Source organism: Eutrigla gurnardus, assembly GCF_963514095.1.
Source record: "Eutrigla gurnardus genome assembly, chromosome: 21".
Classification (NCBI taxonomy): domain Eukaryota; kingdom Metazoa; phylum Chordata; class Actinopteri; order Perciformes; family Triglidae; genus Eutrigla; species Eutrigla gurnardus.
Window position 1 is genome coordinate 1,323,970 of NC_139932.1, and position 24,845 is coordinate 1,348,814.

General features: G+C 43.0%; 1 protein-coding gene across 3 annotated transcripts in view; it reads left to right on the top strand.

Annotated features, from left to right (window-relative positions):
- The window catches only part of braf (B-Raf proto-oncogene, serine/threonine kinase), a 50,944-nt gene that overhangs the window by 21,203 nt on the left and 4,896 nt on the right, over positions 1 to 24,845 (top strand). The window contains exons 4-19 of one of the 3 annotated variants that reach the window (XM_084038501.1): positions 2,177 to 2,280; positions 3,514 to 3,616; positions 4,638 to 4,786; positions 6,102 to 6,221; positions 6,402 to 6,561; positions 6,820 to 6,859; positions 9,648 to 9,767; positions 13,564 to 13,700; positions 13,780 to 13,897; positions 17,779 to 17,863; positions 18,549 to 18,725; positions 18,803 to 18,849; positions 19,018 to 19,136; positions 19,226 to 19,357; positions 21,417 to 21,551; positions 23,785 to 23,938. In XM_084038501.1, the coding sequence (XP_083894627.1) occupies positions 2,177 to 2,280; positions 3,514 to 3,616; positions 4,638 to 4,786; positions 6,102 to 6,221; positions 6,402 to 6,561; positions 6,820 to 6,859; positions 9,648 to 9,767; positions 13,564 to 13,700; positions 13,780 to 13,897; positions 17,779 to 17,863; positions 18,549 to 18,725; positions 18,803 to 18,849; positions 19,018 to 19,136; positions 19,226 to 19,357; positions 21,417 to 21,551; positions 23,785 to 23,938 (1,900 nt within the window). The remainder of the gene's footprint in view (positions 1 to 2,176; positions 2,281 to 3,513; positions 3,617 to 4,637; positions 4,787 to 6,101; positions 6,222 to 6,401; positions 6,562 to 6,819; positions 6,860 to 9,647; positions 9,768 to 13,563; positions 13,701 to 13,779; positions 13,898 to 17,778; positions 17,864 to 18,548; positions 18,726 to 18,802; positions 18,850 to 19,017; positions 19,137 to 19,225; positions 19,358 to 21,416; positions 21,552 to 23,784; positions 23,939 to 24,845) is intronic. The other 2 variants (XM_084038499.1, XM_084038500.1) reach the window with 2 other exon arrangements.

Consider the following 24,845-nt stretch of genomic DNA (forward strand, 5'->3'; position numbering starts at 1 on the left):
GTTCTTGGGTTATGGTTTCGGTTCTGTTTCGGTCCACATTTTGTGATAAAAAAATAAAAAAATATATATTTATAAATATCATCTTTATTTTGCTTATAAGCTAAGGATTTTTTTAAACATTTAGACCAGCGCATTATATAATAAAATAAATATATATATGTAAAAAAAAATGTTAACACTTTCAAATGCAAAAGTGCTTCTTAGCCTTGACGATTGGTATAGGATAAAAGGGGGTAAAACAATTTCAAAAGTAAATGTAGATATTTTAAACCTATACATATTTAAAACATAAAGTCACTGTTTTAAATAAATATACCTGTAAAGATAAAGTCACCGTTTTAAATAAAAATACCTGTACTTCAGTAGGCTATGACGTTCATACAGGGGACGGGTTTGGAGTACTGCTCTTCATCTCTGACATATAGCGGACCGTCACAGTGAGATAACTCTATGTTAAGGCTCCAACTATCCGGGTCAGTGCTAGACTCTGGAACAAGTCTGGAATTACGTTAGTGCTGACAAGTATAGCGGGGATAGAGCGTTTTGATTGGGTGATGGAAGCCCGCAACTACGGGAAAGGGCTGCAAATCTTTAGCAATAAACGTCCCACTGCACTTGTTGTGTTCTTGTGTTTTCTGCACCGGTAGAATCGGCTTGTTGGAAGCATCAACGAGAGACTGTTGTTACCTGCTCAGTCGTCCTGCTTCAGTCGTCCTGCTTCCAGGACGTTGGATATTTACTGGCAGGGAGGTGTTTCTCTATCGCAGGACATGAACACATGCTGCATTCAAGTGCTATTCTAAAGCTCCAACATAGCCAATTCAGAGAGAAATACAAGGATGGAAACGTGAAATTACGTGAAATGTTATTGCAAAACCGAAAATACCTCAATTGACAAGTGCGTACTGAACCTTGCATGGCCGTACCGTACGGTTCAATATTATATGGAGAACCGTTGCATCCCTAATAAAGACATGGATGAGAGAGTTTGGCGTGGATGAACTTGACTGGTCTGCACAGAGTCCTGACCTCAACCCGATAGAAGACCTTTGGGATGAATTAGAGTGGAGACTGAGAGCCAGGCCTTCCCGTCCAACATCAGTGTGTGACCTCACAAATACACTTCTGGAAGAATGGTCAAAAAGTCCCATAAACACACTCCTAAACCTTGTGGAAAGCCTTCCAGAAGAGTTTAAGATGTTCGAGCTGCAAAAGGTGGGCCGACGTCATATTAAACCCTATGGATTAAGAATGGGATGTTACTTAAGTTTAGTGTGAGTAAAGGCAGGTGAGCGAATACTTTTGGCAATATAGTGTATATGATTAAGATCAGCTTCCACAACATCATTGGTGAAATCAGGTGTGAGATGTCGCTTGAAGGTGGGTTTGCTCGAGGGATTGTTGGAACTTAATTTAGAACCAATCGCCCTGGTCGAAAAACAATGAGTTCCTCAAAGTTTCCCACTCTATCTCAGGCATTTTAGACAGAAAAGTGCTAATCTGTCTCCAACCTCAGGGTGGAACTAGCTTATATATTCTAACACCAATCAGTCACAGTTTATGTCTGTTCCTAACTACACAAAATTACTTGGTGAGTAATTATTAATCAAAGAAAATACAGAACTTTGGATATTGTGGTTGTTTAATGCATGCTGTGACACTGGCAATGCTTTCTATTTTCAGTTCCCCTACTCTACCACTAGGTGATGTGTGTAAGCATGGTCAGAGCTGTTCTTATATTGACACACATTTCTAAGTACAAGTTAATAAATTCCACACTATGCGTAGGAATGATTGTACGCACCTATTACACACACCTGTGCGTACACAGGGTTGATTGGCCTTTTATGGAACTTAATGAACACCCTGGTCCCTGTGGTCAAAGCACAATGAGTTCCTGAAAAGGTTCCTATTCCCTGGGGAAAGTTCCTGTCCCAAATGTATTTTTTGGCTCACTGAAGATTGATCAGCAGTGTGAAATCAGTGAACATCAGGTTTGCCTTGTCCCATGTCCACCTTTCAGAGTCAAAAACTGCTTCCAGCACCCCTAATGCATCACGACACATTCTCACTCCATGCTTGCAGTGGAAAATGTCAACTCCCATTCTTGGTGTGGTTGTGTCAGCTCATTTACTTTGTGATGTCACTTCAGTGAGTGCTGTTGTGCTGTGTTCAGGTACCGGCCCGCTGTGGGATGACAGTGAGAGACTCACTGAAGAAAGCTCTAATGATGCGAGGCCTCATTCCAGAGTGCTGTGCAGTCTACAGAATACAAGATGGGTAAGTCTGTGACCAACATACCATATTGTCCGTTTTGTAATCCATATGCTAATAAATGAAATGTTGTCTTCTCATTTAATTAAGCACACACATACACTTAATGATTAAGTGTATACTAAACTGTTATTTGTACCAAAGTGTTTGTGTACTGAGCCTGACACAAATCTAGGCTTTCATAAAACCAGGTTTTATTAAAGCAGCTGTTATTGCCAGTTTTCGTATGCTCGCATGATCATTCTAGTATATCGACAAAGTAAACCCTAGCGACACGGAAACAGAAGTCTTCATGACGTCTTTTAGAATGATTGAAAAAAACATTAACTATAATTTCACCTTGAGATAAACTGATTTGACCCACAACTACTACATTTTGACTCACCAAAATTGTAACAAAGATATCAGCGGGAGGTGCAAGGGACCAAAGAGCTGCTGATGTTGCATCACCAATGGATGCTAAGTAGCTCGTTACTTCAGGAGCTGGCCTGCTATCTTCTGAGATGACCAGATCGATTCACCTCCCGTCTCAGAAAATGTTAGCATTAGAAAGCTCTATGGCTTAAAAAATGTATGTATGACTAAAGATAGGAAAAGAAAGAAATTAAGGCGTTGCTTCAGACATTCAAAATCTAAACAGTTAATTCGTATTCTAAAACATTTCCCATGTTAATTTGGTGGCTGCACGGTGGTGTAGTGGGTAGCACTCTCGCCTCACAGCAAGAGGGTCCTGGGTTCGATTCCCGGGTCGTCCCGGGTTCCTTCTGTGTGGAGTTTGCATGTTCTCCCCGTGTAAGCGTGGGTTCTCTCCCGGTTCTCCGGCTTCCTCCCACAGTCCAAAGACATGCAGGATGGGGATAGGTTCATTGGTGACTCTAAATTGCCCGTAGGTGTGAATGTGAGCGTGAATGGTTGTTTGTCTCTACATGTCAGCCCTGTGATAGACTGGCGTCCTGTCCAGGGTGTACCCTGCCTTCGCCCAATGACAGCTGGCATCGGCTCCAGCCCCCCCGTGACCCTAAATACAGGATAAGCGGTAGAAAATGGATGGATGGATGGATGTTAATTTGGTCACATTAATAACTGCAGTATGAAAATGATAATATTTGTGACTGTGGTTGATGTGAAATACATGCTCGGAGCTTTGAAAACTAGAATGGGAGGAGCATGATGGTTTTCTGCTGGAAACCATCATGGTCATGTGTAGACCTTGACATAACTGTCCACTTCCTGTTTCAGAGAGAAGAAGCCAATTGGCTGGGACACAGACATCTCCTGGCTGACAGGGGAGGAGTTACATGTAGAAGTACTGGAAAATGTTCCTCTCACCACACACAACTTTGTAAGTACTGTTGGGCAACAATCATGACTCCAGTGACAATGAACATCATATTGCTAATAATAATTGTGTTGCTCAGCCTTAAGCCGGGTTTACAGTGGACGCCGAAGTGCTGCTATTCCACATCCATGTAAAGGTATCAGAATACTCACACAGCATGCCCCCCAACCACCTGCCAATCATCCATCCATCATCACCCGGCTATCCTGTGTTCAGGGTCACAGGGGGGCTGGAGCCAATCCCAGGTGACATTGGGTGAGGGCGGGGTTCACCCTGGACAGTCCTACCAATCCTTAACAATATTTCTTGCAGCCTGATCTACTTTCTTTTCATGCCACAAGCGATTTTGGCAAGAAACACACTGATGGTCTACAATGAACAATATGTTTAAATAGCATCACACACACATCACTGATCTTTTGCCTGATTTCTTTCCAGGAGTGAATCCGGTAGGAACACACACTGATGATCCAGACGTATATGATATAATTGAATATGATTCTGGTCAATCATTTTTATGCTTCCTTTGCTTGCCAACCTTTTTGATTTTCCTTCTCCACACACACATAATGAAAATAATTCCCTCCAGTCACAAATATCATTTTATTAAAATAGAGGAATATTCGACAAATCCCTCCATTTTATTCATACATGTATAGATGATCTATAACTCATCGGTGCGTGTCTTTTTATCAGTGGAGCAACTGCTGTGAAAATGTTGTTTTTGAAAGGTCAAAGCACTGCAAATATGTACTTATATGATAATGTCATGATGACAATATCCTTCCCTCCAGACAGAAACATACACACACACACACACACACCCACACACATGTACACACGCATACACAGTTGGATACACTTGGCGGACAGACGGAGAGACAGACAGATGGATGCAAACGGTACAAGAACCGTCCAACAACCAGGTTTCCACTGGTGCCACAGTTGTCATGCAGCATTACAGCGTCCAGCGTGTCTCTGACCTGACTTTGTTGCTCATTGTTGGTTTGTGTTTGATTGACAGGTGAGGAAGACCTTCTTCACGTTGGCCTTCTGTGACTTCTGCAGAAAACTGCTGTTCCAGGGTTTCCGCTGTCAGACCTGCGGATACAAGTTCCACCAGCGCTGCAGCACCGAGGTCCCACTCATGTGTGTCAACTACGACCAGCTAGAGTAAGTCTCACCAGGGAGGCACCATGATGCTGATCAAACCTACTGGACAATGCAGTGCTGCCATGCCACCTTTGGCTTGTTATAGTAGTGCTTGAAAAGAGCATATTATTACCCTTACATATTATTACGCAGTTCCACCTAATACAGTTCCTGTGATGATTGTAGGCACACACATTGCAGTTATATGACACATGAAAACAGGCCTTGATGCTGCTTTAACGAGCTGTAAGAGGAAGCTACGGTGAGCCGCTCTATGTGTTCGTTCCACTGGATGGAACTGCACTGGTCCACTTTTTGAGCAAAAGCTCAGTGCTTTCACCGAACTGTTCCCCGCAATCTCCAAGTCATATGCAACACCTGCAACCTGAACCCGCGACAAAACACGCAGGCTGCTACACACTCACTCACACACCTTTAAAATCATTCATGTTTCTTCATGGTGATGCATTCTCTGCAATTCATTCCAGTCATTCACAATAAAAACAATCCTGACTGATTGCTTGATTGATTGATTGATAATATTAGCTGATTAAGATGTTAAAATACTTCCTGGACTGTCAGATTACTCAGTTATTTCCACTTCTGATTTCTCCAGACAACAAACATTTTTATTGCTATAACTGCTCACGTTAATCTTTGCCGCGTCTGCATCCATGAATTTCTATAAGTGCATTTTTTGCCCATCAGCTAAAGACGTCCGTCCTCTGAACGTTCTCGGCCTCCAGTCGTCTATCTAGTAAAGACTGTCCTCTGAACGTTCTCGGCCTCCAGTCGTCTATCTAGTAAAGACTGTCCTCTGAACGTTCTCGGCCTCCAGTTGTCTATCTAGTAAAGACTGTCCTCTGAACGTTCTCGGCCTCCAGTCGTCTATCTAGTAAAGACTGTCCTCTGAACGTTCTCGGCCTCTAGTCGTCTATCTAGTAAAGACTGTCCTCTGAACGTTCTCGGCCTCTAGTCGTCTATCTAGTAAAGACTGTCCTCTGAACGTCCTCGGTCTCTAGTCGTCTCTCTAGTAAATATGTACATTTGTTTTCTTTGTTGAGTTATGATGCTCTACATTGCCAATAGAGTGAAAATTGTTATCTTGGTCTTGAGTAATGAGTCTGTTGGTCTTTTTGCTTTTGTTGATTTTACCCTTGGTTTTCTGGGTGGCATCTGAGTGAAGGGACGATGACATGCATCATTTATAGTGTCCATGCTAACAGGAATCTTCACCAAAGTCATCTAGTCTCCTGATCCAGTTCTACATTGTTCTACATTGTGTGGAGAATGACTGTATAGTGTAAAAGTAACCTTGATGATGTTTGTTCTGCAGCTTGTTGCTAGTGTCCAAGTTCTTTGAGCATCACCCGTTTACCCAGGAGGAGGTCTCATCGGAGGGAACCACCCCAGTGTCTGAGGCCTGTCCATCACTCCCCCCATCCGACTCCACTGGGTGAGTCTTCCATCTTCACACTCCTCAGTGGACCAAGAGGAGGAATAATTCTCCTCATAATGTGCTTCGCCACTGTTTTTTTCACATAGAGTAAATGTTCCCAAAGAAAAGCCGAAATGTGAATGTCTCTGCAAGTCCCAAATAGTCGCTCTACTTATAACTTTAAATGAATCTTTCTAGGTCTATATGCCACACCACTGTGTCCCCATCTAAGTCCATACCCATACCCCCCAGTTTCCGGCCCAATGAGGAGGACCACCGCAACCAGTTTGGCCAGCGGGACCGTTCGTCCTCTGCCCCCAACGTCCATATCAATACCATCGAGCCCGTCAACATCGATGTGAGTCTGCTACAAATTGTTGGACTGACTGACTCTGATAGGTCTGTGCTCCTCAGCCATTTACTATGCATGTTGGGTGAAAGGGTCCAGTGGATTTCCCCCAAAAGAAGATTGTATACAAGTTAAAGTTAAATGCATCAATCTGCTGCAGTTTGAGAGCAGAAATAAGAGGCTAGATCTATGAACTAGTCATTTGAAACTCAGACTCAGCATACCATATATATTATATTATATTATTTGTCTTCTCCATTCTTTCAGGACCTGATTCGAGATCAGGGCTTACCCAGGTCAGACGGAGGTAAGGATTCAAACAGGAAACTTGTGGCACATTGTGTGTTTTTCCCATCTTCCTGTGTCTGCGTCTTCTTGGTCTTGTGTATGTGTGTGAAGTTGAGTCAGTTTTGTGGCCTACCAGTCACTGACAGCAGTAGCTGAGGACACATGTTTGTTCAGGGTTTCTAGTAGAACAGATCTTCCTTCTTCAGCAGACCTGCTAGACCAAGCTCCTCCTCAGAAATGTTAGTACATGAAGCTTTGTGAAAAAGTCAAAGTTTGTCAGTAAATCTTTTAGCCTTTATGATTTAATGATGACATTATTATGGAAACAGAGCTTATTATAGTTCAGATCCTTAAGTTTAGGTATCTGCCGGAACTTAAAAGTCTCAGAAACACACAGCCTCTACCAAGGTTGCACAATCCTCCGTCTGCTATAGTAATATACAATAGCTTAGAATTGCTTCCACATTGAAAAACAGTGAACAACATTTGTTTTATTCAAATGAAAGCAGTAGTTCATTAAAAAAATAGCTCAAAGTGATAAGTAATATATTTAGTTTTTGGACAAACATGTTACTTTCTACCAGAAGTCTGGTTACTGGTTTTTTCCGGTTTCCTGCTAAGTAACAAACAACAGAGAGGTCTCAACTTCCTTGATGAGGCTCCTATCTTTCAATGGCATATTTACAGTACGTTTGACAAAGCCGCTGAACTGATGCATTCAAATTCCTTAATCCAAGTCTACCCATTGTTCATGAATCCACTGCATAATTTGTAAGATTGTTCAGTGTCAAACTAGAAATTAATTTAAAGGAATAGTTCAACATTTTGGGAAATACATGTATATGCTCTCTTTTCTTTTCATCACTGTAATTTGGATGCCAGGTGGGGTTAAAGGCATAGTTTGGAATTTTGGACCTATTTTCCAACTCAGTGTGTTCGAGACGTCTGGAGACGTTTTCAAGAAATTTCATTCAGTTCTTCTAGTTGCCGAGTTCGCTTGTGCTATGGCTAGCGCAAGTCAATCGTTCTAGTTAGCATGGCATTAAAAACACTCATACCGACACCACAGTGCACCCGAGGCAAATCAATTGCAACGGCAGACTATCGATGTACACATCTGTGATAGAATAATATTTGAAACAAAACTAACCTTGCATTGCATGAATCATCCATTATTTGAGGGATTAGTTTCTCAGCAGCAGCGGAATTTTACACCAACACACCGGCTGAGTTGGAAAATAGGTCTTAAATTCTTAAATAAGTCAAAATTCCGAACTATCCCTTTAACTTTGTCCGTAGACCTGCCATCAAGTAGTCCCAGGGCTCTCAAGTTTTTAACTTAGTTCAGTATGAGATCTTGGCCGAAGGTACGTCTCCACAGGCAGCGTTATTTCCACGCTTCCCATTCATTGTCTATGTAAGAAGCCGTGCAATGCATTCTGGTAGCGTCGCGGCAAATTTCGAGAGACGGTGCGTCGAGTTGGCCGCTCCTTAATTGCATAAAGTTGAGGTCGAGTCTACTTTATGCAAGTCAGAGGCGCCCAGCTCGACTCGCTGCCTCACAAATGCTCTCGAAAATCTTTTAAACTGACGGATTCAGCAACTGCATAGCTTATTTTTTCGCATAAAATGTTTTAAGAAACACATTTCGGTGAACTATTTGCGTAAAATAAGATAATGTTTTTTAATTATCCTGGTAATTTGTCTGTGTGAGAAATACTAGATTGGCATGAGAGCGTGTGAACAGGTTGAAATGCGTGAGACTTGAGAGCCCCGTAGTCCCATGTTTAGTGACACCCTGTGGTATAATCATACCTGGACAGATGTTTGGACGTTATGTAGCTCTATCTCAATGGGAGTGGCCTGCGGAGCTGTGCATTGTGGGAGTTGATGTGATCCACATGCGCCAAAGAGTCACTGTCTGCCTTTTCTCGGTCAAAAAGGCACCAAATTCTAAATAATAAATTCTAAATTTATTTTACATATCAACTACATATGTGACCCACTTTCAGTACAGATTCATGTTTCCACTGGTGAAGTATTTCTTTAAGACAGCACATTGAATACCTGATACATGGTGCCAAATCAAAAGAAAAAAATAGCGTCTCAGTAATAGTCCTCCCCACAGCAGGTCAAAACTCTTACTAATGCTAAAGCACAGTCCAGGGGGAGGGCTTTGTTACACTGGTGTGCTGGTTTATTTCCTGTCTTGTTCCGGGTCTTTCTTACTGACTTCATGCGCAACAGTCTGAATAGTGACAATGCATAAATGTGTTGTCGCTAAACAGCACAAATTGCGCCGCTGGCTAGCAAATGTCTAGCTAGCAACCCTCTAGCTGCTTGAGTATGTTTGTGCATGTGAGCGTGCCCCACTAACTCCCAGCCACTGCTCTGCAGTGCTCTCATACACTGGTTCCAGCTGATAGCTCCATCCTGACTAGCAAACAGTCGTTAGTGTTGTTAGCAAAATTAGCTTCTAGTCGCCATGTTGAGAGCTATTGAGAGGCAATAGAAATTCTCTCATTCTCTTTTACGATCCACCTTTAACACAGGCATGACATTTATATGGAATTTCTCATCTCACCTCAGGAAAGAAAGCAAATGAGAGTATTTCCCAAAATATGGTAATTAAATGTATTCCATATATCTAAAGTCAAATGTAGTATTGTGAAGCCTGACAAACACATGGAGAGTGGCAGGAAGACTCTCCGTCCGTCAGCTCAGTTTTAGCCATGGTCAGTAAGTTGGAGGTGAGAGGGGCAGGGTGAGTAGCAGTGATGGTCTGTCTGTTTCTCTTTACCCTGCAGCCCCCCCGACCCACCCCGCCCGCTGCTTGAGGAAGCACCGAACACGGACCTCAAGCCCCCTTCTATACTCCTACCCCAATGACATAGTGTTTGATTTTGAGCCCGAGCCTGTTTTCCGAGGTAGTTAGGCCTCTGTGTGTTCCTGTGTCCTTCACTGTCTTCACCCCAACCTCCGGCACACCAACTCCCCACCTCCCACACACCAACACCCCACCACCTCCTACACACCAACTCCCCACCTCCCACACACCAACTCCCCACCTCCCACACACCAACACCCCACCACCTCCCTCACACCAACTCCCCACCTCCCTCACACCAACTCCCCACCTCCCACACACCAACTCCCCACCTCCCACACACCAACTCCCCACCACCTCCCACACACCAACTCCCCACCTCCCTCACACCAACTCCCCACCTCCCACACACCAACTCCCCACCTCTCTCACACCAACTCCCCACCTCCCACACACCAACTCCCCACCTCCCACACACCAACTCCCCACCACCTCCCACACACCAACTCCCCACCTCCCTCACACCAACTCCCCACCTCCCACACACCAACTCCCCACCTCCCACACACCAACTCCCCACCTCCCTCACACCAACTCCCCACACACCAACTCCCCACCTCCCTCACACCGACTCCCCACCTCCCACACACCGACTCACCACCTCCCACACACTGACTCACCACCTCCCACACACCACCACCAACTTCCTACAAACCTCCTCCAGTCCACATCTGCCATCAGTGTGTGAACGTGTGTGAATGGGTAAATGTAGACTGAATGTAGTGTAAAGTACCTTGAGTCGTACCTTGAGACTAGAAAAGTGCTATAGAAATGCAGGGTAATTTACCCCCTCTCCACACCCCCAAACAAACCCACCTCTCCCCACACTCCAATCCACTCCCCATCACCAACTCCCCACAACCTCAATCCCCACACACCATCACCCCCAGTGTCCACACCCCCCCTCCCTTCACACCAACTCTAGCCCTGTGTCACATCCACTGTCTGTCCTTTCTCGCTCTCTCTCTCTCTCTCGCTCTCTCTCTCTCTCTCTCTCTCTCTCTCTCTCTCTCTCTGTTTCCCCTTTATGTCTCATACTGTCTCTACCACACACCTGACAGCTCATGGGTTACTTAGCTTTCTATGGATGGTGTTTTGATTGCTGAAATGCTCCTTTGATCAAGTAGTAATCATTACTTCTTCTGAGTCCTTTGATCACATTCGGAATCAATGCCAAAGCACACACATACTGGAACTGCAGTTTGTTTAGATGGCTACTTTATTCAAAAGAGAACATGATCGACGTCCCTTCAGGGATTTAAAGGGCAAGTTCACCACCACAGATTTATTGAGATGGCTACAGTTCCAAGATGTTTCTATATTATCTTGGCTACAGTTCAGATGATGTCATGCTCTAACTGCATGTGATGGAGATGGAGTCGTTATGAAATGTGTATACCCATTACATTTAACAAATTAGGAAGAAATTGACAAAATGAAATCAACTAATGTTAACTGACTTTCACTAGCTTAGAATTATTAGATCATCATTAAATGCTATTATCTTTAAACTATTATTATCATTATTATTTAAGATGGTATCATTTCATTTACAGTATATGCATCTAATTTAGTGAACGTATTTTAGTATAGCTTTATTCAAGGAAACCTGTTGAGTACTGTGCTGGGAAGCAGGATTTGAACTCTGCGTTTTCATTCCTCTTATCAGGTAGATCAGCACGGTAACTGATGCTGGACACCTGACCTGCTGTGGAGCAGCTGATGAGAGATCTAGATAAGAGGTCAACTTGTAGAACAGCACCAACTACTGACCAATCAATGCACCATAATGTTACACAAATATGAAGAAGGTAAAGTCATTATCAGGCTGAACGCAAGACAGATTAAACTGCCAAATGCAGAAAGGACAGCTGGTAAGAAATCACTGACTGTGAATGTGTAAATGACGCCATCACTGCCCCATCCAGAGCATTATAGATCTGACAATGACAATCTGAAATGAATGATTTGCCTGGATGTATTCTCATGGCCCTCTCAGCTGCAACTCCGGTGATGTAAAACACACTTGGGAGCAAGGAAATATGTAATTTATCCAATTCAGTCATCGATCATTATTCCAATGCCTCATGTTACTTTGCTACCGGTACATTTGTTTGCTTTGGGTGATTCAAATTTCTCCTTATAATCTACTTTTTTATAAATATACATCTAACTACCGGTAATAGGGCTTTTGATATATCAATATTGTGATATGAGAGGAGATATCTCTTTTGGATCTTGTATTATCAAAATATTTCCTGAACTGAGCAGAATGTTCTAGCTCTTCTATTATTTGCATTTACCCACTTATTATGACCACATTACTGATGATTTTTCATCCAAAATCTCATTATGTAATTATTTTGTGAAAGCACCAATTCTCAACACAACCGTATCGTCTCAATATTGATATAGAGGTATTTTTTCTAAATGATTGTGATATTCAATTTTCTCCACATCACCCAGCCCTATTAAGTAACACATTCATTCAATGCAACCATAAATCTAACTATGGTCAGATCTGTGGTGCTGTATGGGTTGGTGATGTTATATTCAGTTCCATTCACACATTTGCTGATTCATGACCAGCTCTAACTGTGTTGCTTTTAGTCTGATGATGCGTTCACGTCTTCATATGAGAGTTTACTCTTCATTTATACAATATGCCTGCTCCACTGACAGTAAACTTGTTGTCAGATGTGTTTCATGTGCTCACAGTCTGATAAACTGGTGGATTTACTGAGTTGATGTCCACCATTGTAGGACGGCTGAGTGATCGCAGGTGTTAGTTAAGTCGGATAAAGCAAAGATACGTGGGGTTGTTGAACTCACGCTTGTTTGTTGTTGTTCATTTGAACTGCTGCTGTAGTCCTTACGACACACACAACACAATACCTGATAATATATATCATGTTATATCTAGAATATTAATTCTCCTCTTCTTTGTCAATGAAAGTAAAGTGATTTGAGTCAAACTAGAAAAAGTGTTTTATTTCTTCCTGAACAATATTTTATGTTTATATAGTCACAGTTTGTGTCTAATGACGCTGTTGCGTCAAGTTACCGTCTTGTCCTGGTCATGGAGGAAAGGTTTTTAGCAAATACACTGTATTGACTCTTCTGTATCAAAATGAATACTAATCTAAATCTGCCTTGAACTTCCCAAATGTTCTCTGTCGACCTTGTATACAGAAAACTGTAATAAACGCACTCTTGTGATTAAGTTATTCAATCTTATAGAATCAAATTATATAATTTAAGACTGCCCACACATAAATTCAGGTGACCAGGTGTCAGCTAGCATTACTTTTTGTTGTATGTCTTAATGACCAAATTAATTTGAAAACATCCACCTTTAATGGTAAAATGCTGCGTGAGCCATAACTGAGCATTGTCATTTTTCAATTTTCTCAATTTCTATGCTTCTTTAATACAAAATATTGTTGTTTTATTGTTTTAATCTCTTTTGGTGGAGCCAAGCTAGCTTCCTACTGCTTCCAGTCTCTGTGCTAAGCTAGGCTAAACATGTCCTAGATCTATTACTGTAAACCGTATAAAAACCAGTCTAACACAAAGCTCTTTTCCGATATAGATCATAAAATCCATAAGGTAGTTAATAACCTTGATGTGAGGTTTGGATTATTAAACCATTAACTTCCATCCAACCAAGCCCCCCCCCCCCTCTCACCTGTCTGCATGTCACCGAACACACACTCAACTGATACAGAAGCCCAACCCTGACCATCGCCCAAAACTTGGCTCTTCTGTTTCTGTCAGCTTGCACCTCATCTCTGGTTTTATTGTGTCCCTTCACTTCCTCCCTGATCCCCCTCCAGGCTCCACCACAGGGCTCTCGGCCACGCCTCCCGCATCCTTACCTGGCTCTCTGACTAATGTCAAGGTTCCACAGAAGTCACCATGCCAACAGAGGGAGCGCAAGTCATCGTCTTCGTCTGAGGACCGCAATAAGATGGTGAGATATGTCCCAGATGTTGGATTGTCTGGAGTTCACTGTGTGTGTGCTTTTGCTGACTCAGTGCCCTGTGGAACAGAAAACTCTGGGGAGAAGGGACTCCAGTGACGACTGGGAAATCCCCGAGGGTCAGATCACTCTGGGTCAGAGGATAGGCTCCGGGTCCTTTGGAACTGTCTTCAAGGGAAAGTGGCACGGTAAGACCAATGCTAAACTGGGCTTTACAAGTAAGGACACTGGGCCTCATTCACCAATATAAGTTTTTACTTAAAATAGTTCTAAAGAAAGTTCCTAAGAAAAACCTTCACAGGATTCATGATGTCTTCTTAAACCGCCGAAATCTTCACATCTGTGTTCTTATCATGATGAATCCCATGTCTTCCTAAATTGAAAGTGCGTGCCAGTTGTTTATAATTAGCATATGTAAACACCCTGCCATATCCATAAAAGGGCCTGAGACTGCAGGGCTGTGTGCACATTTGAGAAGAAAACTAGAGACGTCAAAATGAAAATCTAAAGACGGTGAACAACTGGACTCCAAACGTAAGAAACCTTCAGTAGTAGAGCAGATTAGTGAGACAATCGTTCACTTTGGTATAAAAGCATGAAATTTGGCACAGATACTGTCTAAGGGCCACTATTTTGGAAAAAGATGTTGGCCACTCAAAAATTCAATATGGCGGCCAGTTTTCAAGATGGCCGCCATTGCTATTCAATTAATCTGCTGCACTACAGTGGCTCTGAAGGGAGGAAGCCGACTGCTGCAGGAAGAGAACAGCAAACGAGCCGTTCTGTTCTGTAGCGTCAGTAGTGGATCTAAAGTAATAGTAAAATCAGATGCATGGATGCTGTTACTGGTTTAGGGGATGCTGTATCCGGAGAAGGAGCACAACCAATGAAGAAAAGAAGCAGTTTGATTCAAATCTGAGGCAGAAAAGAAATCTCCAAACACAGAAGAGAGATGCCGACGACGGCTGCTCAGTTATTAATCTAAAACTATGAGAAGGTTAAAGAAATGAATTTAACTTAATAAAAGAAAGAAGCACTAAAACCTGTTGAAGTTAAGCGTTTTGTTTGTGAGATGAATTGTAAGCTATAATTCATTACACTGTAGAAGTCTGAATCTTAAAGCCTTTATTTGCAAACAACCAATTAATTGCTCGTGGACTTGGACCGCTAGTCTGTTGTCCGGTCCAGGAGTTGGTCAGGATTATAAACTGTAGAACTGAAGAAAACAAAATAACCAAAAATGATTTTGCACACACATATCGGCACTCAAGTATGCTTTTGGTGTGCTTTCACATAAGAAAACCTTGGTGAACGTCAGAATCTTTGGGGAAAATGTGTAAGTGGGTTTAAGAACAATATTCTTCTGAAGAACATTTGCTGACTGAGACCCAATGTTTACATCTTCTGGACATCAACTCATTTTCTTTGAAATAAGCCGGTGAATGTGTTGTTTTTTCCACAAAACATATCCATGAATTCACACTTTTACACCGACTACACGTTCCTTAACTTCCATGAACATACACACTGTAGTTTATTTTTCAAATACCATTCAAGTACTTCCTCTAATTGATTCTTAAATATAAAAATTGCAGGCTGCACGGTGGTGTAGTGGGTAGCACTGTTGCCTCACAGCGAGAGGGTCCCAGGTTCGATTCCCAGGTCGGGTTCGGATTCGGTTTCCTGTCAGGGTTCGACAATAACGGTTGCCCGATTGCCCGGGGCAAGTAAAAATAACCGGCGGGCAGGTAGAACCTGTTCAGACTTGCCCGGTCGGGCAAGCACAAACTCCGACAAATTCGTATCATCTGTCTGCTGCTGTGGAGGCGGCAGTTGCAGTGTGCTACTTTTTTTTTGTGTGTGTGATTCGATTGGCTAATGGTACAGACACACCAACTCCGGCAGCGACGCAACGGACCGTCGAACGCACCCGCGAGTGGGCAGTTCTGTGTTCAAGTTGGATCAATTGGATAGACGTCCTGCGAAGTGGGCGGGACTTGAGTTTTGCTCTGCCGTTTCCAACATGGCGGCCGGGCCACAAACGATCTCATTTTACAGTTAAACTACACGCTAAAGCATGTTTCTGAAAACATTTGAGGCGGGAAATGTGTAGTGCAGTAACAGAATCTGGATTCATATTTGATCAACACTGCCTAGTTTGATAGTTTGAACGAAGTTTCTGGAGCCGGCGGCACTGCGTTGGACGGACGGCATTTGCATAAAGTTCAATCCATCGAACTTTATGCAAATTCACGTACGGCGACAGGGCAGTCAATTCGACGTGCCGTATCCATCATGCGGAGCTCCTGCTCTACATAGACAATGAATGGGATCCGTTGATTTGACGTCTGTTGCCGGAGTTGGTGTGTCTGTACCTTGAGCCTCTGTGCTGACGTGCTGACGTACCGACGCAGACGTACGGTGACGTTGTTTCACTTCCGCGGGAACGACAGCTATCGCAAACAAAATTTAGACAGCCATAGCAAGTCACTTCATCACCTGGCCTGCGTACAGGCTAAAAAACACCGAAATGTTCCCGGACCGATGGACCGTTGTGTCCAAAGACTCTACCTGGAGAGCCACAACCAGATAAAAAAATGTATGCAGTATGCATCTCTTCTAAATCTCCAGACGACAAATGGAGTGGACGTCGGGTCAAGATACAATGTCACAACATTTCTTTCATTGGTTGGAAGAGAGCAGGGAGAAGTTTCATATGAAATGTAATGACAAATGAAAAATAAAAACAGCTTTCTGACAGAAGAAGTGTTGTGTAGTGTCGTCTACAGTCAACAGATAATGGATTTTAGTAAGATATAAGTCTTGAAGAAAATTTGCACAACACCGCGGCACCAGAAAAAGAACCTCTTAGGCAGGGCAAGTAAGAATTTAGGCAGGGCAAGTAGATTTGAAAAGTACTTGCCCGACGGGCAAGTAGGAAAAAACCTTAACGTCGGACCCTGCCTGTGGAGTTTGCATGTTCTCCCCGTGTAAGCATGGGTCGGGTTCTCCAGCTTCCTCCCACAGTCCAAAGACATGCAGGATGGGGATAGGTTCATTGATGACTCTAAATTGCCTGTAGGTGTGAATGTGAGAGTGAATGGTTGTCTGTCTCTACATGTTGGCCCTGTGATAGACTGATTACCTGTCCAGGGTGTGCCCCGCCTTCGCCCAATGACAGCTGGGATCGGCTCCAGCCCCCCGCAACCCTGAATGCAGGATAAGCGGTAGACAATGGATGGATGGATGGATATGAAAATTGCTAGAATAAATTGGAATAGTTGCTAATTGAGATGAGTCTAGTTTATCCTGAAGATATTTTTACCTTTTTACCTAGAACTTTAGGAATCACAAACTCACACTGGGGCAGCAGTGGCTCCGTGGATAGAGCGGGTCATCCAGCTCCACCGCTCCTGATGCTGAGGGTGGAGTAAATGCGTAATGAGTATAAGTGTAACTATCTGATGTTATAGCCTTAAAGGAACATTAAGCCACTATTTATTCATACATGGCTTGATCATATGACAAACACAATGACCAGTATGCAATGTGTGCAGCATATGCTTCCCACAGATACTTAAAAGGCCTTTTTTAATACACAAATCCCTCTCAGTCCTCTCCGACTCATCAACCGTTGGTCACATCTCAACAAACTGCTGTGCAGGTTGTGTGTTTGCATTCACTTCCTGCTCTTGGGTGGAATTATGTTCTTACTGCAATTAGACTGTACTAGGATTGGCTTGTAAATGGTCTGAGACCACTGGTTGTTCTCGTCCATCACAGTATGATTACAATGTTCAAAGTGCCCAAACAAACCAACCAGAGTTTGATTCAAATTTACTAAATGTTGACACGTGAAAAAATTACCCTTAAAATGTGACTTGGAATTCAAGTCTAAATATGTGTGAATATCTGCAAAAAGTCATGAAATTATGAAGTAGTGTTACATCTCAACGGATCAGCTCAGTGGGTCCTTACAGTCAGTAACGAAGCACACACCATGGAGGCCAGCTCTGCAACCTTTTCTTCAAATCAACAACTTTGACTGACGTGTCCTTGTCTCGTCCAGGTGATGTGGCAGTGAAGATGTTGAATGTCACTGCTCCCACACCACAACAGCTTCAGGCCTTCAAGAATGAAGTGGGAGTCCTCAGGTAACCACACTGTAAAAAATGTCACTTTGGTTAAAATGAGGCAACATTTTACAAGCAAACTTAAGAAGTTGGGGGAACTTCTGCACAATTTGAGTTTGTTAAAGTTACTAATATTCATTTTACTGGAAGATTTAAGAAATGAACAGGAAAAAAGAGGGAATTGTGTGAACATGTTGATGCATTTTAATTAACATTAGCAGTACAAATTGTTTCCATAACAACACTGCCATGACTGTTACTCTGCAAAAAGTTACTCTGCAAAAAGTCCAGCAGTTCTAGAGACGCAACTTTACGTGATGCAGAACCAAGAACCTGGTGGAAATATTCAAGAATCACACTTAATGAACACAAAAAAACAAACAGTATTTCCTGAGTGAAAGGCCAAGAGCTGTCGAGTAGTAATATTAACACTAGTAGTAATTTTAGTAGTAATAACAGCAGAAGTAATATTAACAGTAGTACTAAAATTAATAGTAGAGAGTGCAATGACTAACATAAATGACAGTGAGCACTGTGAACTTAAACTGACATATGTGCTGATGAAGCAGGAATCCACTTGTTAACATTGTGAAAACAACCCCTTTTTCTACCTTTGGGTTCACAGTGCATTCAGTTTGCACCGTAATACTGCTCCACGAATCAACACCATGTTCCATGTTGTCTTCACCCTGTGTGTTTTCACAAGGAAAACGCGTCATGTCAACATCCTGCTGTTCATGGGCTACACCACCAAGCCTCAGCTGGCCATCGTGACCCAGTGGTGTGAAGGCTCCAGCCTGTACCACCACCTGCACATCATCGAGACCAAGTTTGAGATGATCAAGCTGATTGACATCGCCCGGCAGACCGCTCAGGGCATGGAGTGAGTTCCCCCACAAATAGAACAGCAACATTAAAGATAGTCATAGCAATAATCCATGTTGCTCTTTCCCTCCCCAGTTATCTGCATGCCAAATCAATCATCCACAGAGATCTGAAGAGCAACAGTATCCTTTTGAAACAGGTCACTCAACCAGTTTGTCTTTAGGGAAGGCAGGTTTCTCCAACTTCAATGGAAGTCAGTTGATGATGGAGGGATGAACATCTCCACCCTTAGAATGCAGACCTACTTGGTCAAAAACAAGAGAGTGTTTCCTTGACTTGATCTCCTCCAGATATTTTTCTCCACGAGGATCTGACGGTGAAGATTGGGGACTTTGGTCTGGCTACAGTCAAGTCCCGCTGGAGTGGCTCCCACCAGTTTGAACAGCTGTCTGGCTCTATACTGTGGATGGTGAGTGTTCATGTCCTACCACGGACCCTTCACTGCACTGTTAGCTGTTAGTTCTTTATTATGAAACCATTCAACGTGTGCTCTGTCAGGCTCCGGAAGTGATCCGGCTGCAGGACAAGAACCCATACAGCTTCCAGTCGGATGTCTACGCATTCGGCATCGTGCTGTACGAGCTCATGTCGGGAGCACTGCCCTACTCCAACATCAACAACAGAGACCAGGTAACAGGCCTCAATACATCACACATATGACTTCACAGTTTCAGAGCAGCCGAGTAGGTCCCTGGTTAGATGTGCACCAAAACTCCTTCACACATGGTTAACTAAGCAGTGTGATGTCTGAACCAAAATAACCCGGTGAGAAGTAATGTATATTTATAGGGTCATATCACAACTTTAGGACTAGAACACAATCATGAGAGTCCCAACATCACCCAGGGGCAAGCATTACAGCACCACCTGGTGGCGATGAAATCTTTGCATTTGGTGATGGTAGTAGTATTAACAGTAGTAGTAGTATTAACAGTGGTAATGGACCTGGATTTATATAGCGCCTTTCTAGCTAACTAGCTGCCCAAGGTGCTTCACACTACTTTTACCCGGTCACACACACATTCATGATTGAATGAGGAGCCGCCTGCACATTCACACACATTCTCACGCCGATAACGCAGCATCGGACCAATTTGGGGTTCGGTATCTTGCCCAAGTAGACTGGAGGAGCCGGGATTCAAACTGCCCATCTTCTGATGGGAGGGCGAATCACAGCAGCAGGTGGAGCTACAATACGATGTTTCATCATCAGACCATTTAGCAGTTGCGTCGGTCAAAACCTTAGTGGACCAGAAAGAGCAGCCAGACTCAGCTCAGTGTGTCACTAGAAATCCCCCGGCAGTCTAGGCCTACAGCAGCATAACTAAGCGTTGTCAAAGAGGAACATCTAAAGCCTCCTCTTCAACGTGGGACAGGTGTCTGCCTCCCACCAGAACCGGGAGACGGTTCCACAGGAGAGGAGGTTCATGACTGAAAGCTCTGGCACCTGCTCTACTTGTGGAGACTTTAGGAAGACATCTCTGTGTGTCTGGGTGTTCTTCATATCTCCATCCCATCGATCGATCACTTGCTTGTTGTATTTTCGAGGACACTATTGAGTGAAATTTGGATACATGACACTTTGAATATTGATAAAGTTTGAATAAAGAAGCAGCAGCTGGGGACGGGGGTTCACTTTGGCTGCTGGATCCTGGATGTAGCCTAACGCCAGCAAAATACCTCCACTGATTAAATCTGTGCTCCTCTTTATAACTGCAGTGATGATGTCAAAGCAGTTTACTAACACGCCCATCTGGAAATAACCTCCACTCAGTATTTCCCTGGTGTTTCTAGGGAGGAACCCAACCTGGTGTGTTTTTCAGGGGCAGATCCTGCTTTACTTCTCACTTTTTCTCTCGCTGGAGTTGTTGGTGTTGGCAGTGGTAGAATAAGTACTCCAAAATGTTTCTCAAGTAAAACTATTAACTATTAATACAACTACTAATACCACACAGTAAAAGCCTTCAAATATTGACTTCAGGTGAAGAAAGAGGAATTAACGTCTGTTCAAGGTGGAGCTTTCAGTTCTGATATAATGAATGATGAATGAGTCGAATCTGAATCTGTAACGTGACCAGTAACATTTCTCAGTCAGGTAAATGAAGTATGTTTTCCTCTAAAGCAGGGATCTTCAACAGGGGGGCCGGGACCCCTGGGGGGCCGGGACCCCTAGGGGTCCGCAGAGGTACTGCAGGGGGTCCCCGGAATTATTTGATCCCAAACATTCTTCTTACAAAACTTAAAATATGTACAAAAACACAAATTAACATGAATACAACCTATAATATGCAAATATGTATCTTCCTGTTTAATATTATGTTGAGAAACTGTGATGTAGAAATGTAAAAATAGAATTAAAATATGTTTATATCTATAATTATTTTAATCCTTCAAAAATGATTATTTTAATGACTTAGCATTGTATACACTTTGTACATGGCACTATGTGCTGCACTCCACTTTATTATTGGCCCGGTCTTATAAGCAACACAATCTTATTCGATGTGTAACAGGGGTCCTCCACACCGGGTCACTGTCAGCCAGTGGTTCCTTTCTCTCTCTCTCTCTCCCCCCCTTTGTTTTCTGTTGACCTTTTTTAATTATATGTTTTAGAATTGAAGAGAATTATTTCCATCAAATGGTGTCTAATCATGAAGTATCTCCATTGATGCATCTTCTGCTCCCACAGATCATATTCATGGTAGGCCGAGGCTACCTTTCTCCTGACCTCAGCAAGGTGCGCAGTAACTGTCCAAAGGCCATGAAGAGACTCATGGCCGACTGCCTGAAGAAGAAGAGAGAGGAGCGGCCTCTCTTCCCTCAGGTGACACAAATAAATGCTTCCTCTTCTACGTTGCCCTGGGAGACGACAGGTTCACATGATTAAAGGCGTCACAGCTGATTGAATCTAGTTGTAGGTATTTATTTTAAAACAGGCTTGCATTAGAGTCAGGCCTTCATTCTTTACTATCCCTGGTATTAAAGATATATATTGGCAAAATGGTGATTTGAATGCACCATGTATACAGATTCACTGATTTGTCCATTTCCACAGCCCTTCTTCCATCAGTAGCACTGCTGCTCTCACCATCTCTTTACAGGACCGACCAGTGTTACTGTTGTTCATCCACAACATCGTACCTCACACAAACATCTACACATCTACCATGGTTACTACAGCTGCTTTATTTTTGAAAGTCTGTTTGTTTTGTCCATATTCAATAAATGTTCCAGAATGTTTATGAAGGTTTGTTACAACTCACCTCGTCGTTAAAATCCTCCTTCTACCTCACAGTCCAGTTAGAAGTTCAGTTCTTGTAGGGAACTACTTTTCCAGGCGTAATCACATTCGGCCCAATGGCTCTCTTGGCTCTGTTGTGATTGACAGCTCAGAGGGTGGAACCAAAGTATAAAGGAGGTCAACGATTGGCTGAAAGTTAGACCTCGGCTTGTGTGAGTTTCAGCTCGTACTGATACGACTCAACAGTCACTTCTCCCAGTACTTCTTCCTCATATTCATACTGGGAGTGTTGGGGAAGTTGTTCTCTGACCCGGATCTTCTTCTCTACGTTGAATTGTGGATCATAAACCAACATTGAGCGTATCTCATACAAGCTTGTTTATCTCACCACTTCCTGGTTACAATGTCCAATCAGAGCCAGCGAACTGTTGGCCAATGGGATGCAGCCGAGGGAACATGTGATCCTTGTGCAGGAAGTAAAAAGAGTGTGCTTGTTATTGAGGTCGGCGTACACTGGAATGAGACTCTTGATCTTGATATTAGCGGCTCGCTCCACCACTCAGGGAAGCTGGAAGCAACCAAACTTAATAACAAGTGAACCCAGAACCTGCAGACGGGATCTGATATCAATGTGTGAATGTGAATGCCTTTTATTAGTAATACAGCCATTTCAGATCAAATGAGCAAGACCATGGCTGCGGTGGAATAGTCTTCTTCTCTCAGGAAGGTTCCTAACTGAAGAAGTGACCCGGAAGTGAAGAAGTGACCCGGAAGTGAAGAAGTGGCCGCCATGATAAGAGCCGTTCGGATTCTCTAAATGCAAAGGAAAGGAGCTCCAATGCTTCCTTTCAGATCTCCTTTAGCATCGGATGTAATGGACCTTCCTATACGAAAGGAAAGGAGATCACACTGACCCACAATTCTTTGCAGGAGCAACATTTAAAGTGCCGCACACCTCGGCCGTTCATGATATACAAACGATATGTGCATTTGCATATTTAACAGTTACTTTCATGCAGACATATAGTAATTGGAATTGTGTTGATAAATGTGTGTGGACAGTGATCATAATTGTATGGTATTTTTTATTTATTTAAATCATGTTACAAATGTTTGACAGAAACGAAACTAAAACGACAAATGAAATGTAAATACAGCAAACGGTTAAACAGGAAGGAGGAGCTACTGGAACTGAAGCCGGTCAGTGAACGAGCTGTTTATAAAACCAACATGTGGAGAAGTGGACGATGTGCTTTTTGTAGTCCATTGTTGTAGTTTCTCCAGTGCAGACGCACGTCAATCACCGGATCATCAGCTGTCAATCATCAGCAGCATTATAATGACGTAGCTTAGTGAAAGTCCGGTCGGATTCTCTGAGCACCGCGGTCGACTTTTCCTAAATCCTTTTGAGTTCTCCTATCGCCTTTCCTTAACCCCGTGACGTTTCCCCCAGAGGTCAAGGAAAAGGAGTTAGGAATACTAGGACCTAATTTTTTGACTATTCGACTGCAGCCCATGTTGAGTTCCCTAAACCTGGTAGTAGTAGTAGTAGTAGTACTACTATCAGTGACTGGGAGGACGACACATGAGAAATGTTTATGTATATAAGATATAAATATATATATAAGTATTAAAGTACCTTGTACATGCCGACCACACGGAGGTCTGTGAGCTTTACAAATGTTTTTAATATGTGATGTGGATGTGCTTTGCCACCTCGTTGGTTCCACAGCAGCTCCAGCGTTGATCCTTGGATCGTTTGGCATGCTGACCACACCGGTTCTGATCGATGCCCCTTTGCCGTGTCATCTTTCAGATCTTGGCGTCCATCGAGCTGCTGGCTCGCTCGTTACCCAAAATCCACCGCAGCGCCTCAGAACCTTCGCTAAACCGAGCTGGCTTTCAGACTGAGGACTTCAGCTTGTATGCCTGCGCCTCCCCCAAAACCCCCATCCAGGCCGGGGGCTATGGTGAGCTCTGCAGATATTCCACATTCAAACACATTTTCCCAGAAATAATTGTTATATATTATGATTTTAAGACCATTTAATGTCAGTGCATAATAATAATGCAAATTCACCTTTCTACGGACTAAAGGTCTCATTCACCATTCTTTGGAAGAATGTTCTTCACTTTTCACCAAGATTCTGGCATTCTGATCCTACGAACATTTAAAAGCACATTTGAGTGCCGACATGTTTGTGCAAAATAATTGGTTATTGCATGTTCTTCTATTGTACAGGAACCTGGAGAAGGTCTCTATAAATACAACCGCTGAAATGTTTTATTCTTGCAAAAACATTCGAGCCTATAGATGACCTCAGCCTTGGTCGTTTGCAAATAAAGGCTTTAAGATTCAGACTTCTACAGTGTGATGAATTATAGCTTAGAATTAATCTCAAGATTCTTTAACCATCTCATAGTTTTAGATAAATAACTCTGAGCAGCCTTTCGTGCTCCAGTCATCGGCATCTCTCTTCTGTGTTTGGAGATTTCTTTTCTGCCTCAGATTTGAATCAAACTGCATCTTTTCTTCATCGATTGTGCTCCTTCTCCGGATACATCATCCCCTGAACCAGTAACAGCATCCATGCATCTTGTTTTACTGTTACTTTAGATCCACTACTGACGGCTTCCTCCTCTTCCACTTAGACTCCGCTTTTTCACATCTTAAGATTTTAGTTTACGCTTTTTTTTTTTTACTTCCGTCTCAACTTTTCTTCTCAAGTTCTGTTTGCACACGGCCCTGCAGTCTCATGCCCTTTTATGGGCATTTACATTTGCTAATTAGGAAGTCTGTCACACGCTGTCACACGCTTTCAATTTACAAAGATGTGGGAGTCATCAAGTTAAAAATACAGTTTAAGAACGCGTCAT